Below are 17,937 nucleotides of genomic sequence, written 5' to 3'. Positions count from 1 at the left end.
GTAATTCTCGAGATTTCTGTCGATTTAATGTCTTTTGCTTCTAATTTATTTATTTTAAGCTAATATCTAACACAAATATTAAAAACGGGTTTGTTATTAACCTGTCCTGCTGGGGAAACCTTCCGAAATTTCGAACATATAAAGAAAACGGAGATATTTTCAAAAAACTTCAGAATAAAGAGACGCGTCATTTATTTTGCTCATGGTAGTACATGCAGATTGGTTGGAAGTGTGTTGCATTTCGAGAGTCATTTTTAACTGGTGATTTCCGGTTCCGTTCCTGCGTGCGCATATGTTGTGATCATACGGGAATTTGGACCTTAACAGTGTCGAAGTAAAATGGCGGTGCAGGTGGATGGAGGGGGAAAGGACGAATTAAAAACACAGTTCATTACAAGAGAAGGAACTTATAGACTAATGACTCTCTCCGAATATTCGCGACCCAACAGGGTTGGATATACAAACACTCAAGGAAGTACGTCAGTAAGAGTATCGTTTGTTACTTTGCCGGATCCTAGTGGTAATGGCGACAGAATATGTTTCAATTTTGGCAGGGAACTCTATGTTTACGTTTACAAGGGAGTAAAGAAGGTAAGGTGAAACAATTAGTGTATATTCATGCCGTATGATTAAATTGCATTAATTTTTGTTTTGGTCTATAGAGCAGTCTATGATAAACATTATATATCTGGCAGTCTAGGTTTGTTGGAGCTACCGTAACCTAGTTCTGTGCCTAGATTTGAATAGAACATGCAATGGACATAGTGACTTGTAGGCCTTAATATAGATGCTGTATTTGTAAAAACACATACAGTTACCGATTTCGTTTACACTATAACGAGAAAATACAATTGACAATTCGTTCCCTTTTTTCTTGCAACTATTGCATCCAGCCTGGTTTATATTAAAAAATTGAAAAAGAGAAGTTACACAGGGCTATTCTCTTTAATTGCCAAAGCAGTTCTATTGTGAAAGAATGGGGAGGGGTCACATGTCAGATTCAATTTTGGTTTGGTCACAACAGAAAGCCAGGTATTTGTTTAGTACTAATGTCAAATGATATTGCTTGAGGCATAGGTGCATCTGTATGAAGGTGCAGTGAAGCCATACCTTTGGTAGATTCACGCTGAGTCCATTTCGGTTTTTAGTTGAAATTAACAAATCGTGAGATCGATTATTTATCGTAGCATTATGCTGTTTCGTTCAGAAGTGCAAACAGGGATGTAGTCAGTAGTGAATCGCAGTGTCCTTTGAAATGATCAAAGGTTAATTACAAAGGAATATTGTTATTGCGTAAATAATCGGTTAATATGAAGGGGCTACATGAGTGAAAACTGAAAATTCCTACGAATAAAATTGGACAAAAGTGCACTTTGAACAGAACATTCATAGGAACAAATTCGAAACCGAGCCCTGCGCCCTCTAGCCCCCTTCGCTCGCTCAGCTGTATTTTGTGAAGTAAGTAACACTGGGGATCTTAGAAAAGAGTTGTATGAGATGTCAACGCAGAAATCAATTTAAAGTGTACGCGAAAAAGGTTGTATGTATTAACAAACAACAATGTATCCAGTACAAGAGAACTTAAACACGTGAAGCACTGTAATGGAACAAATGTAACTTCATCAAAGTTACTGTAAATTACTGCATACAGAATAACGTTCGTCTCTGCACCTACGAATTCCTGTCGTTTGTGATACTCACCTGCCTCCACTTACTCCAACTCGAACGCTACCCATGCCCAGTGAGTTAGAGAACAATCCTCGGAGTATGTTTAGTACAAGGGGTCCAGAAGCACGTAAAAAACACAAAATTTACAGAAGAAATGAATGATGCAAGTACTTAGACGTAACATAACGTAACCAAATCTAACCTAGGCTAACCTGAATTAACCTAAACTTACCTAATATTATAGAAAGAAGCGAGATTCTATCATTTTTTGGAAAATAATGCGGAACACCTACATTAATTTAACATACACTAACCTAACCTAAACTATACTAAACTAACCTAAGCTAGCCCTAAACTAACATAACCTACTCTAAACTAACCGGATGTGAACAGAAATTACCAAAACTGTAACAATTTTTAGAGAAAAGACCTGGACCCCTTCTGCTAAACATAGGCCCAATCCTCTTATTTGACCACACTTATAGCGCTTTTCAAGTTGACTTAGCTTATTTAAGAGGTGCCCCTGCAGTTTCAAACCTACAAAAAAGCACTTACAATATTAAAAATTGTTAGGTTAAGTTACCTTTACGAAACGACAAGTTTCTGTACGCTGGTTGATTTTCACTTCCCACGATTTCTGTACTGTGTTCTCAAATTCACTAATCTCTGGACCTCACAGAAATTCAATAGTTCCTCTTCAGTATCCTTGTATAATTCAATGCAGGGCATTACTGCTGTATCAACGAACCATATAAAAATAATTTTAAAAAAAGTTTCTCCTCCAAAATTCTAAGTTGTGACCTTGGCTCACTTGGTAGTGTTTATTGTTCGATATACAGTGTGGATGTAAGGCATAAAAACTAGTGCATAAAACACGAACCACCTTGTGCTAGGTGGCCACTAAAAGCATCGATTCGCTATGCTATACGACGACCATGGTCCTGATGTCGAAACCTTCCGCGTCTTGCAAGTAGTACCAACTTTTACATATAATTTCACGTATTAAACATAACTTTACTCCTAAGGTTACACACCTAAAGATCACATGAGAACTCCAAATCACCATTTCTTAGCTCCTTTCTCCTGTTTAGTACAAGCGGAGGGACATCACAAAAAGTTTACCTGATAATGTACATGGTCTTGAGTGGGCTATCTGCTTTCTGCAATCACAGTTACACAGTGTAGTCAGTTTGTGGCAGGCGGTAGCTATTGTCACCACCATGAATGTTGTCAATACCAGACGCTCTACGTAGAAATATTGTATAACTATATTAATTACTGTCTTTATCAGGTAGAAAAATGAATTATTAACACATACGTTGAAACCACATGTTCCCGTGTAAATTTTTTGTCGAGACAGACGTTTCCGTATAAAACAATCGTGAAAATCAGTAGGTCCCGTCTCATATAGCCTAGCTCCTGAAACGGGGGTTAAAATCAGTTCAACTCAACTCAAAATATGAGCCCATTACTGTTGAACAAACGCACAGGGATCTGAATGGCATCATAAATAAAAGCACTCAAATCAAACTTGATTGCTTCGAGACGCGGAGAGCTGATACGATTGGGTGGGAACAAGGCTTCTTCGTTTGTCGTATGACTGTACCTCGAATTATTTCTTAGTAAATAAAATTCGCACTGCTTTTGTAAGCTATAAAATGTATGTTTGAAAAATAGTTTTCAGTTTTTTAAGTGGTTCCAGGGATTATTTGTAGTTAGAAAAATTTTGCAAAAATTTAAGAGGAAGAAAAGCAAAACCTTAATTTCCAAAACTATAAAAAGACAGACTTTAGAATTCATTTCGTTTGTGTGATTTATCAATGTTGAAGTAAGGAAATTCTCAGGGAGAATGCCTTTCTGAACCAATGAAAATACTAAGCTCGTAACAGGAAGATTGGAGATTATCTTTTGCACCAATTATAAAAATTATTACAAGAGAAGAGTTAATGAAATTTGATTAAATGTGATTAACAAAATTTCTAATCTGTTATAATAAATTTAAATCTCAGGCTAACAGTGACAAAACACAAATTATCGTAGACGATATTGATAGCAGGATGAAACGGACGACGAGCTGTTAACATTTGTAATGGAATAAATTAAAAGACAATTTGGTTCTTATTTATATTTCCAGCGTGAACAGTAAATATTGTGGATTTTATTGGAATAACATTTTTGTTACTATGAATACTTAATTTGCTATAACATTAAGTGGAGAAATAGCGAGAAGGGAAAGGAGAATCCGTAATCCGACAACCCTGTGCCAAATATCGCGTACCATTGTCTGCTGCTCATGTTGCTTCCCATTTCAAAATAGCTGTAATGAACATGCGAAAACATAAATAAAATACTGAGGTGTTGTAACTTAGTGGGTAGAACGCTTATATCTGGTGTGCGTAGTCTCTGACTTAATACCACCTCTCGTCAAGTTGACTTTATGGTGGGCAGACACAATGTGCATGATTTTCTCGATGTTGTTTCCTCCTCGTTTCTTCAGTCCTCCATTTTGTTCATTTTCATCATCAGGGTGGATTGATTTCAATCACTTGATTTTTAAAATAAAAATCGTTGATTTAGATCAAATTTCGGACTAAGTTAATTTTAAGTGAAAATAAGTAAAATCTCTTTTCTTCTGTAATTTCGATTATGGAAGATAATAATCATAATACAATGGGACTCAAATGTATGTACAGCACAATATGAAAACTAGTGTCATGCAGAGGATGATTAGGGAAAATCTCGTTTTGAACGGGTAACGGGGGAATCCTGCTTTCTTCTGTTCGTAACTTGAGTTTTTAAATCCTTAACTATTCCAGCGGAGAAATGACCGTGGGCATTAAGGACGAATATTCTTTTGTGTGCGCGTCTGTTTATTCCCAGATAATAGGGGCATATTTAGAGGGGTCCGAAACTTATAAAGTCTTTTTTTTTTTAACTTTAGGCGAAATTCGTATATTTTATATGTATTTCGTGCCGCAAGCTAGTTTTGATTTTTTTTAAAGTATGCCCCTGCCAAATATCAATAACTTATGTATATATAAAAAAGAGAGTGTCATGTTGATCATGCTGCTAAACTTGGCTGCGTAAGAAACATTGTTTGGGATTGAAATAGGTTAACGATTGGGGATTAATTCAAAATTGAACCCCAATGCTTTCATTTAAATGGCATGATTAACATTTTATTCTAATTTTTAATGTTCTTCTTCAGTTAGCGACTTGTATTATACCAGGAGAAAGAGTTGATTTAAATTTTAAAAAATAAATTCAAGTCAAAACATCAACAAAAATTATTTTTAAAAAATTGATTTTTTTCCACCCTGGTCATCATCATCCCAGTTTTGCATAGCTTCGGAGCATATTCGTGGGACGTTAAACTAAAAAAAAAAAAAAAAAATTAAAAAAAAAATCAGTTCCTACTCTACAAACAACTACTAATGCCTATATGTACCCTAGCCTCTTGTTAGTGTGTACGGTTTAGTGTAATGACGTTAACAGAGTGTGAGCTTTGAAAGCATTATGAGTCGAGTTAAATAGAAGTAAATAAATTTGGTCTGGATAATCTCTGTTTGCACAACTACGTGTTCGTTAATGGTTTGGTTTATAGTCAAGATCAAAGACTGGTGTTTTAAAGGTATATAACGTAATATTTTTGAAGTAATTTTAATAATTGAGTGCTTTTTTGCGGGATACTTATATCAAGTATGTATCATGAAGTAATATGTTTATCCAGGCTGCGTAAAGTCTTGAGTACCACGTCGCCATGGCGACTGGAAATAAGTCTGGTTCCTACTTAATTTAAAGCCAAAACATATAGGTCTATTACCAAATTGAATTTTTGTTAGGCTACCATGGCGCTCAGGTGAGAACAACATTTTTCGAATACTTTGTATAACAGCTGTTATCAGCCCGCAGTTGAAGGGCTTTCCAACTTTCTTCTTCCACCACTGTGAATAAATATCGAGTAATTCATTTCCAGTTATCTCTTCAGGTTTTTTGATTTCATAACTTGTATGGGGACGTTTCCTAGGTTATTTCTTATCTCTTGATGTGCATTTAATAATTGTTTCAGATTATCGACCATTGCTTTTCCTTGTAATATGTGTGGTCCGTTGCAACTTCTGTGCCTTTATTTTCATGGTTATAACCCATTCTTGTCATCTTATCTTCTTCACGGATGACAGCAAGCTGTTGACTCAAACTCTAGAATTTGATAATAATTGTGCTAACTTCATAACGATCGGTCCTAGTTCAATCCCAGTCACTTAGAGGGGTTTTCTTCAGTGCCAAGAAGCAGATGATGAAATGGAACCTATAAATTTCCGCCTTCAAGACCTTATATTCGATCGTGCTCAGTGTGGACTACCAATGTTTGCCCTCCACCCGAATATTGAAAATCTCCCCGAGGATAGTTTTCTGAAATTATTACTGTTTGTAAATAGTTTTCCTTACAAATCAGAGGATAATAATGGAGTAGTGAGTATACTTCATATTTTTTTCAGCTATAGATTTCAGATTTGCAATTCATATAATTTCCGTTCTAATCGAATTTGAAACAAAAGAAGTTTCTAATGAATTACTCAAAGAAATATTTTCGTATTTTCAGCCTCCGGATGAAAATAGGAAGACACTTAAAAAAAAAACTTCCTATTGGGTTTGAACCAGCAAACAAGTGATTGATAAGAGTATCGACCCAAATCACTTCGACCATTTCATATCCCTTTGCAGGCCTTCTGACGTTTGTGAAAGCAGTTTACTGTTCCATACTCGCTTTTGTTTATTCCGATACGACTATGAGTTCTCAGTGAGTATTTGGATGTCACAGCTCTTGCAATGTATAAAATTGTTTTTTCGAATAAATCACATTTGATTTTACGTCTTAATAACATACGTAAGACAGATTGAATTTATGAAATGAGTAAGGTTGGAGTGAGCGTAAATGTTTTCATACTTAGGCGTCTGGATATGCAAATCCGCGTAACTTTGGGATTTACTTCTGTGAAATTTGGTACCTGAGTAGAAGGGCAAAAGAACTCTTGAACCAGTTTCGATTTAAAATTTAATATAGGGATGTTACGGTCTTATTAATAACCCGTAAAACAATCAGTATATACTGCTTTGTGCTCTTGTAAACCGTTGCACATGAACAACCACCTTTGGTATGGGAAGGATCTTATATACACAGAACAGCAATATCATTTTTACGAATATTAGTAACGTAACTTTGAAGTGAGAGGTAGGGCATAAAAGCACAAAATTTGATAATGGGTGCTCTTCGATACAGAAAATTCCCCACCGAAGGGAGGGTATTTAAATGCTATTATAACTTTTCTTTCTTTCTCTCACTCACTCGCTCTCAGCCGTAGCACATTAAAATACAGAATTAGGTGTATGAAAGAATCGTGAAGAGTAAAGATATTTTTTTAACAGGAGAGTGGGGTGTGTCACATTTCTAAAACATTGACTTAGATCAGCGGTTCTCAACCTGATTCCTATCACGACCCCAATTGTATTACATCCTCTTGCCAGCGACCTTATAAAATTTGGTTTGTGTGTGAGATTTTTTAATATACCTGTTGTGGAGATCTCACGATATCCATTTATTTTTATAATAGTAGAATCCATTTCTTGTATATAGGGATACAGTAACTTCCCTAAAAGGAAGTGGATTAAGACCAAATTTGGTCAGTTCATTCATATCACAAATATCGAATTCGATCCGTCATACTGTTTCAAATTGGGGGCCGTTTGAAAATTTTGAAACTCATAACTCGCTTAATTTTAACTCCCTGAATTTCACAAGTTCCTTAATTTTGGGTCATATGATCAAAAATAAAGTGATTTCTAATTTTAGTCAAAAAGAGTTTGGACAGTTGTTAAAAAAGTTGTTGAGTATGTTAAGTGGTTTGATCAGGGTTGGACCCACCTGAAAATACCCACTTTAAAACCCACCTGGGTTTTTGACCTATTTGTTAGTATATTATTGGTACAACTAAGGTGATCACATTGTAAGTGATTTTCATCAGATTTTAGATTTTCCTTGGGCGAATTAGATGCTTTCACATTAAGTTAGACAACAACATTCAATATACGACCTTTATAAAGTTCTGAATGCACTAAATGAATTAAAGAAAAAAAAAAACTTACGTTAGCTTGAGATAGTTATAGAACAAATTAATGTTTGGATTATGCTTATAGCGTATTTGAAGTAAAATAAGCAATTTTGTACTTTAGAAAATATTTTCCGTGAATAGTGTGCTCGTCGACTCGGTGGCACCGAGGGACGTTATCACTCATACGTTTGACGAGTTTAAGATCGTAGGTGCCGGTACTAATAATACATATATAAATGCATTAGTAAACTATTGGTATTATTTCTTACCTTTGATGTAAAACACAAGTTTCTTCAACTAATATTTCGTTTTCCAACAATAACAGTTTAGTTCAGCCATTTGTTGCTGCCCTTCAAATAAGTATTCTGTAGAATCAAAACCAGCAATAGCGTAAAAATTCTTGTCATATTTAAGAAGCTTAATAATGCTCGGGGTTCCGAAGACTATGTAACGCTTACTATTTCAAGTGCTGAGTTCAAATTTCCGTACTAGTGGAAGTTTTGATGTACACGCCGTGAAAGAAGTACTCGGGAAATTCCCGAATTAAATGCAGAAGGATTGGAAATGAATACTTCAACAATAAAACTATTTATTTTACGCTTAAGCCTTCCATACGTCCCGTTTTTGGGTCCGAGTGTCCCGCGTCCCCGTAAATTTAGTCGGGACAGGGAAATGTCCCGTATTTTAACTCCGTTCCATTTCTGCTATCAATAGCTTATTCGAAAAGTGGGGGAAAAATCTGACAAATGGCTGGAAATCCTGTAATTAGTGAATGAACGGTACGCTGTTGTATGTAACAGTTTCGAGGAAGTTATTGCACCACCCTGTTCGACTTGATAGCGAGCGAAATTTGCAATGCAACTTTTTGCATTGCACTTGATGTAAACTCGGATACTCTCCGGAATATATATATATATAAGATGGCTTTTTATATATAAAAGATGGATATTTACAAACACAGGGAAGAGGACTGACCTTTTTTCCAGCAACACATTAGATAAGTTAACAAGAATTATAATCTTTTTCAGAGGCTAGGGAACAGAATTGTGCTTTGGTCCAGGTCTTAGAAAAATGTAATCTGGTCCTGACGATTACACACGACACAAGGAGAAAAATCAGCTTTTCATCAGATTAAACTGACGAACGTAATTTTGGCAAATACAGCCATGTAAATAAATATTGCTAAACGTGCGAAGAATATTGAAGGTAGATTGTACCACTGATTTAAATAATCTGCATATTGTTTTCCTACAAATCTTAAGTTTTTAGGCATCTTCAGTCTGTACAATTGATTGCAGGGTACGAAGAGAGAAAAGCAGCTGCTGCTTAGTGAACTTTCACCTATTATATTCTTGAAAAAAAATTATAAAATGAAATCTTTTAGTTTTAGTCTCACGGTTATGCCTGCTATGCTCAAGGTGACGGTGATGATTAGAAATGAATGAAATGACGGAATGAAGAAAGTGGGAGGAAACGTAAGAATCCCGAGAAAACCCACGCACAAGGTGTTTGTCAACCACAAAGCTCACTTGGCGCGAGCTGGGATCGAACTAGGGACCCCATGCACCAGAGGTGAACGCTCTACCACTGAGCTACCGCGGCCTATTATACTTTTGTTCATAACCACACTACAGTTCATTGCATTGTGTTGGAAAGTTGAGGGGGAGATCTGAGGTGTCCCGTGTTCTCATGGAGAAAATATAGGAAGGTTATTTACGCTGGAAGATGTTAATTTCATATAAAACATTTTGAAACATTTATTTATTTCATATAACATGAATTTTATCTTTGTTTTAAATTAATAGACCCTTTTTGGTATTCATATTTGGCGAACGTCAGTCAGGCTTCTGGATGACTTGATCTACATTTGTTCGTTTGTGTGCCGAGCTCCTTCATGGCTAAGCGGTTAGTGTACGCGTCTTCGGCGTGGGAGACCCGGGTTTTCTTCCCGGAGGGAGCTCATGTGGTTCGGATTCCATGTTAATCAGTAGATCTCGTCTCATATAGCCTCGCTGCTGAAAGGGACGTTAAACACAAAATCAACTCAGCTCGTTTGTCTTCCTCTACCACACACACTACAAGGTACAACTTTCGGCCTTTTAATTAAAATTTTCAGATTACAAGCACGAGACACTCTAAATTTCCTGTATAGATTTTGGCGGCATACCAACGCAAAATATCAAAATGGCGGCCATTTTTTCAAAACAGCGAGAATTCACGCTACGAAGCGCAATTTTCAGTCTTTTCAGTTGAAATTTTGACGGTGGAAGCACGAGATATGCTAAATTTGCTGTATAGATTTTCTCGGCGATCGAATGTAAAATTTCAAAATGGCGGCCATTTTTTCAAAACAGCAGTGAGTAGAAAATGGTTGCAAGTTGTGACAATGACAATCTTGAAATATAAATCACATTTTAACACTTTTACCCCAAAGACATTGAAATATTTCGAAAAAAATAAAACGATTAATCCCGAAAATACCCATATGGGCCCAGGTGGGTTGGGCGTTTTCAAAAAAAGCCAGGGTTTTTTTCAAACCCTGGATTTAATAATGTACGCCACGAAGATTGAACCGGACATTACCGCACTAGTGAAATCACACCATACTCAAGTGTCTCATTAGTTTTCAATTTTAATTGTGTTTTAATATGCAGGTTTTGTTGTATCCTCACTTTTCTGGTATTTCAATATGCAGTTCTCATTAGTTTCATATCGTATCTCTTTCATTAAATTGATTTTTAAACAACTTTGCACTTGTTGAAAATGTTTAGTAGACCAATTTTTTGTTGTTCTTAACAGTACGTGTAAAAATAAAAATATGCCTATCAGAACAAAATTTAAAAATATTTTCCGGTATTAGGTTGTAATTATATTTATCTCTTCAGCTTATCTTCGAGACCTCCATGAAACTCTCGCGAACCCTCTAGGAGTCTCCACCCCAGGTTGAGAAACCCTGACTTCGGTATTATCACTTTCGTGGAATAAAACAAGGTAAACTAGGCGCCCGTGGAACGAGGATGGGGAGGTCCCTATTATAGATTCAAGCCCCATTAAAACCTTTCCTGGATCCAACCCGGGACGTGTCAACTTCTGTGATCGATATTTGTTGTTATATGTTGAGCGGATACATAAACGATAACCGACATTCGAATAATTGGTCGATCGTTTTCACTCTGCCCTATAGTATTTATTATGTCTTCGACGAAGTTTTGCTGATGTTTCGACATTCGAGTACGGTGACATACATCAATATTGTGATGAAAGGATGCTCCAGTCATAGTTGATCTTCTTCCCTTATGCCGATGATGGACACTTTTACTTAGGTTTTTGGGATCAGCGATATGATAGAGTTGGAATAATCGACTTGTATGATATGGCAGATAACACACACATCGAAAAATTGAAGCAACTAATTCACAAATTGTATCACAAAGCAAGACCTGGAGTACCTGACCCTCAACCCAGTGAGCTCTTATACAAACATAGAGGACAATATAACACAATAGATTGTGCGATATATTGTGTCCTTTTCGCAACTTTTTTTAGCTGCTGGCCGCGAAATACCTTTCTCACTAAATGATAACCAAATGAATCAGTATTGTCACCAAATAATGCAACAAATTTTGTAGTGGTACGATACAACTGTTAGCGTGATGCGTTTATATTCCTTAGTGAATTTATATAATATTTGTTAAATTGAAAATTATTTGTTGTCTTTAAGTTATTGTAAACACTTATTAATATTTGACACTAGATAAAACCTTTTCAAGCACAAATAGTGATCTCCGAGAAAAAATAATTTTCCTACTCTTCAATGTGACTTATGGGTGTTTGTTGCGTCGTTTGCTTACACGTATCCTTTTTAAGGTCACTGTAATGTATAAGTCTCTTCTTATAGATTTTAGAAAATTTGTCAATAATTTGACATTTTGATCTTGACTGATCCTGGATGACTGGTTCTGTTATTGGATCTCGGTATCGACCTAAGGTACCTATATACCAAAATTGAGCTCCTTAGCTGTTATAGGTAAAAAATTATCTTCTTTACAGAAAAACATATTTCACCCCATTTTCGAATTTGTATAGCTCGTACCTCGCCATGTAACATAGAAAAAAAAGTTAACGTCCTGAAAAAGAATCACGGAGCACATGAAAAGTTTATTGGTTGTTAATTGTTAAAATAAAAGTGCCAGGCTTTCTTCCAGACATTATCTGTGTGTGTGGGTGGGGTGGGGTGGAGGTTCAGAATGTAATGAGAACGCACTAGAATGCTATTTTAGGGTTCTAACTGACCATCTAAGTCCAGGAAATTAACCTGAGTTAGGGAACGTTTTAACGTATGCTGAGAATCAGGTAATTTACTACATTTCACAGAAGAGTCAGGGAAAATGCAGTCAGGTTTCATTAAAGTATTCAGAAAAGTTCTATTACTTAAGCAATGTTCACATATCATTAGAGCTGCTTACAGAAGATATGAAGAACACTTCAAACTATCTATTCAGATTCAAAAAGAAGGTGGTAAAATATACATACATATATATAAACTAATTTATTAACATTAAAATAATTCGTAACAGTTTCCATAATGTAACGCTATCTTTCTCAGACGTTAAGTGGCATATGTGTGTTCATATTAATATAGGTAATAGAGACATCATAATATTAAGTTATTGATATTCAATTTAATTGTTGCTTTTGATATAATTTTAAATTTATAATCTGTAAGAAATAAGAATAAGATTATAATGCCAAAATGAAAACTATTGACCAGGGACAAATATATATATATATATATAAACTATTCTTATTAGAGTACAAACACCTCATCCAGTTCCTTTCCATGTGCTAAAGTGCCAAGGACCGACGGGACGTTACTACGTTGGATAGGAACAGCTATGCGCTGTATTAGAAAAAATGTGGAACGAACTTCTGGTAACGCAAGAAACAAGTCTTCCTACCTCCCTAATGAATTCAAGACTTCTTGCACCCCAAGCGCCATTGGTTTCAATAGCAATGGAATGAAAACAAAATTTCGAGAAGGTTATTGTATTTTCTTTGCTTTTCAGCTTCTTTGCGATTAGCAGCAGCTCCAGCCTTCATTTCAGATAGAGAGACATGAATGAGCATATGTATCAGCGCATGTAAAGTATCACAATAAACATTTATCTCTCATCCATGTGACCAGTGTCATCCCATCGGATGGCTTTTCATCCGAACGACAGCAACCAAAAGGTTCCCGTATTGAAGGAATTCCAGCAGTGTTAAGGGTTAGTAGTATTATATCATTAACAAAGGAGTGTCAGGCGTATCTACCAGCGCTCTTCATGCATGAAAGGCCATACAGGGCACGGTGGTTAACCTGATCTCCACAAGCTGGACAGCGATGAGGCTCACAAACAGCTAAACCTAAACGTAAGGCAACAGCAATTCGAAAGCTTTCATTTGACAGAATGAAGGCCTAAAGGCGGAGAAGGTATCGCAATCAACCATGTACCCGCGTCGGGAGATGAGGCAGCAAGGAGCCTGGCTTTATCTTCCAGAACAACAACAGATTGTAACAAATTGAAGGAAAATCATTCATTATTGCGACAAGGGTCCCGGCGAAGCTCATTAAATGCGTTGACCGCCTTAGTAGCATTGCGAGTAGAAGAAAAATTAACTCATGTAGCATGAACAGTTGCCTCGGCGCCATTAGGAACACAAACACTAAGCTGATGGGGGGGGGGGGGATAAAAATTTCTTAACTGGCTCAGTATTGTAAAAGGATAATTACATTTAGAATTAAAGAAACTTGAGCACCAAAAGCTCTGAAAGAACAACAAATTAAATGAAAAATTCAAATGCTACTGAAGAAGAAAAGTGGTTTGTGGTTGTAGATATATAGATAAAGAGATATAGGGTGGGCCAGACTCAATTAGACAATTTTGAATAGCTATTATTTTTATTGAGAAATGTATAATATTTTGCAGTGGTTATAGGAATTGGTTCAAAATGGTTAGGTTAAGTTACAAAAATGGAATCACACACATATAAGTAATCGACTTTCAACATAGTTATCTACTTGGGGTTGGCACCACCTAAGTCAGTACAGGCTTGCAGACGCACAGGAACATTTTTACGTACACTCCTACACATACTCACCGGGACATTGTTTTAAGAATCACTTTACGCATATTTTGCTCACTGTCAATAGGATTAGCGTACACTTTGTTTTTGAGATGACTCCAAGAGAAAGTCAGATGGGGTTCTATTAGGTGATCTGGTCTCCACAGGCCCTCTGTAGCCAATCCTCATAGTGAAGTCGTCCTCGTGTAAGAACATAATTAAGCAGTGGATTGTATGGTGTCAGCTTCATGTTACTCAAAACTCTAGGTAAACTTCTCAAAATCTCCTGCAGAGAGACAAACGGCTGGTAGACTTCGATTCGTGAGATGATGATGCCAGTTCCGCAGTAAAACGTGCTTGTGTCGCCGCAATTTGGACAGCTCTCCCCTTCTGTACTGATGTTTTATTGTATTCTAAAGACAGAAAGTTTGACCTATAATAAGTATTTACAGTAAGAATGTAAGCTTATATTGTATTTAAAATAGGAATGCATGGACGGTTATGGGGATGGTGAAGGCTCGTTAAAGAAATATATTTTTTCTAAACCTAATCATAAATGATAGTTTCGCGGTGTCACGTTTCAGGAAACAGTTTCCCTAGTCATGGGAACTCAGGGAAATCAATATCAATTTAGGCTTTGCACCAGAGTGATATGTAATCGCAGTTTGATTGATCTTAGCTCCGGGGAACTGATTGGAGGGGATTGAATAATTTCGGGAGGGTTTTAATTTCCTTCCTCTTCGAGATATGCCTAGGAGAAACACTGCATGCATCCCATTGTATCAGTTAGTAATTTGACAAAGAGATCACTTTTCGAAAGCAAAAGTTTGCTTAGTTGAGGATGTTCTGAATTCGAATCAAAAAGTAGTAGAGCACTCTCCTCAGGTGCGTAAGGTACCTAGTTCGATCCCAACCCACGCCAACTGGGTTTTATGGAGAACAGATGTCGTGAGCATAAGTTTTCTCGTTTCCATCCTCTTTCTTAGTTTCATCAGTATCATTGATAGTATCGTTACCGTCTCCCCTAGCCTCGGTACATAGTCGTGGGATATTAAGCTATAAAGAACAACCATGTTCCATTTCAATCAGGTACGAAAGTTGAGAATTCCACTTATTTTCAGAAGGTATTAAATAATACGCGTCTTTGAGCCGGGAAGCCAGGACTCGATTCCCTGTGGTGGTACATGTTTAGATCCTACATAAGCCTGTAGCACGTTTCACATAGCCTTACTAATGCAAGGGATGCTAAAACTATCATCAACAAATCAATCATTGTCTGCTTGTAAATCGCGTAACCCAAGCATCGAATTTTGGTATTTAAAGACACTGGTTATGGGCTTCAAAGATTGAATATAAATAAATTAAGACTCAAGAACTGTGCTATAGACTACCTGTGATTTGTCATTTTTATTATTATTATTTACCGTATTTTATGGAGTATAAGACGCACTTCTTTCTTTGAAAAATTGCCTTCAAAATTCAGGTGCATCTTATGCTCGAAATTAATATAAAAATGTCCAGTGTTTGATTTAAAATACCCGCCAGTCTTAAAAATGGCCATATATTCGTTGCCGCGGGAAACCTATCTCTATCTGGCAACATTGGATTCAACTGGCAGCAGCAGTGCACCGATGCGACGAACATGAGTTGCTGGGATTCACAAGCTTGCTAACACTTGCTAATATAAATGACAAAAATGTTACAGTATTTTTTAAAATGTTTAAAAATTAAGGTGCGTCATATAGACCGTAAAATACGGTGCCGTACTTACTAACAAAATTCTGGACAGAACTGAAAGAGGCTGTTTATTAGAGACACAATATCTTGGAAAAGAAGTTCAACGGTAAATTTCATCGTCTATTTCATGGAAGTCATGGATTTGATTCTCTGGGATAATATATGTTGTTTAGATTCTACATCAAACAATAGATCCATGCGAACACCGTAACTGCTTAGTGACTAAGTGCAAACTGCACACATAGACCCACGTTTAATTCCTGGTAGGAATATTTGTCGCGAATACAAACCCGAGTAGTTGATCGGTTTTCACATTAAACAGCGATTTATTTATTTTTATACTTCATCTGCTTCATTACAATTATTGATTGATATTTGGTAAGTAGGCCCCTCTTCCCATTTCATATTGCCTCGGTACTGAAAGTGGAAGTTAAACACCAGCCCGAGTAATCAATCACATCACCTGCCTCAGAAAAGCAAAGGAGCGAGAAGCAGAGGTGCACAATTTTTTATTTATTTTTATTTTTTTTTTTTATCGGCGCAAGTGAGATCGTTTAGTGACGTAAATAAATATAAATGTAAGCTGCCGAAATTCTAAGAAGGAATGCTTTCAGAAAAATTCTGTTTTCTTTTTTTTTTTTTTTTTTTTTTTTTCTTTTCAGTTGGGAACTATTGATTTAAAAAGAGTAAGGATTATTTTAACGTAATGAAGCATTAGCATTATTCTCACATTTCAAATTTCTCTTCCTGCCAAAAGGTAAAATTGCTATGAAATTCGGCTTAAAATATGTTTAGTTCTAATTTAAAAATAGAGGAACATTTTTGTTTAGTTTAACGTCCCACGATTGTGCACCGAGACTAAAGAAGACAGTGATAATGAGATGGATGATAATGGTGGCATGACAAAAGTGAGAAGGAAACAAGACGTGTCCGAGAACACCCATAGTCACAGTGTTTGTTCACTACAAAGTCAACACGCACCAAAGATAGAAGTAAGAAACAAATCGTCATATTGTTTATAGATTCATAATTTTAAAGCTCTTTCTCATCTCGTTTGTATGTTATATTTCGAATGTTAATTACAGAGTTAAGTGCTGAAGGACTTACAGAAAATAAATTACAAAAGTCTTTATGTTTTCCCGAAAAAGAAAAAAAAAAGTTTTAGAAACCCAGCTTAAAAAAGAAAGAGAAGTAACTCGCCTTTTACAGCAAGATTTATTCAGGTTTTGGTTGATTTTCTTATAGGTTATAATGACTACAACGCAAGTGAATGTGATTTTACTTTGTTTCTTGACATCTCAAACGCTTTTAGAAACGAAGATCATTTCCTCTCAATCTCCTACGCAAAAGATGAGTCGGATGAATTACATGTTATACCAGAGAACAGCAGTAATATTTTTACTTTATCCATCTAATTTCAATGGGTTTTTCATAATTACTTTGTAGTTTTGCCTCCATGGACACTTGATTTTGCAGTTAAACAATTAACAAATCGCGTTAAGCAAATAGTTAATCATTGTAATCTGTTTCTTGTTATGATATTTCCCTTACTTGCATCGGTTTTTTAATCATTCTAGATTAAAAATGTAAATAATGTATCAAATTTGCAATTTAAAACGACTTTTTTTTCCCCCTGTATTGTATTGTTTATCTACGACGAAATTTTCATGTACGTACTGCAAACTTACTGTTCAGTTTCCACCCCTGCTGACAAAATTACAGAGAAAATGAGCCAGACTTAAAGGGAGTTCGTAAGAATCTAGGGTCATTTTTTGGACTTAGTCTGTGGAAGGCAGTCTAGGTTTTTGTGACTAGAAGTGTCTCATTTAAGGAAACACATGAGGACGCAGGATATCCGTGACGTACCGTTGTGCCGTCAGAGTTCCCCGAGTCACTACTAGAAGTGATATGAAGTTATACGTGAGCCTTCCTACATGATGATGCCAGGAGTAATACTTACGTATCCTTTCCTTAAGCAGACTATAGCCATCCTAGATGGTGCGAACCGAGTTTCATGGGTGAAGGTACAACGTCACTGGTCAGCAATCCATACTTCTTGGGTATAATACCATTTCAAACAGCCACATGTGTTACGGTGTTAGTGGCAGTCTATGAATGAGACTGGATTAAGCAATTCAGCTGCTGCTACTCTCCGACTAATAGTGCAGGTTGCTATAAGGTGTTGTAAAGAATCCATTACTTGAGCCCGGATGGCAGGCACACATGTGAAGGGGCTTTGACGTCCTTGGAGGTACTATACGCCGATCCTTCCTTAGTGTTGTCAAACTTAGTCGACCGGAACCGCGACGATCCGTAT

General features: G+C 36.4%; 1 protein-coding gene across 2 annotated transcripts in view; it reads left to right on the top strand.

Moving 5' to 3' along the window:
• Window positions 1-297: 297 nt before the first annotated feature.
• LOC145664110 (WD repeat-containing protein 20) overlaps window positions 298-17,937 on the top strand; it is a 60,060-nt gene continuing 42,420 nt past the window's right edge. For both annotated transcript variants that reach the window (XM_081730468.1, XM_081730469.1), the window contains exon 1: window positions 298-591. In XM_081730468.1, the coding sequence (XP_081586594.1) occupies window positions 340-591 (252 nt within the window). In that variant the 5' untranslated portion in view covers window positions 298-339. The remainder of the gene's footprint in view (window positions 592-17,937) is intronic.

Source organism: Thermobia domestica, chromosome 11, assembly GCF_964235325.1.
Source record: "Thermobia domestica chromosome 11, izTheDome1.hap1.1, whole genome shotgun sequence".
Classification (NCBI taxonomy): domain Eukaryota; kingdom Metazoa; phylum Arthropoda; class Insecta; order Zygentoma; family Lepismatidae; genus Thermobia; species Thermobia domestica.
The sequence above is the reverse complement of the archived record's forward strand: the minus strand, read 5'-3'. Positions and strand labels throughout refer to the sequence as shown.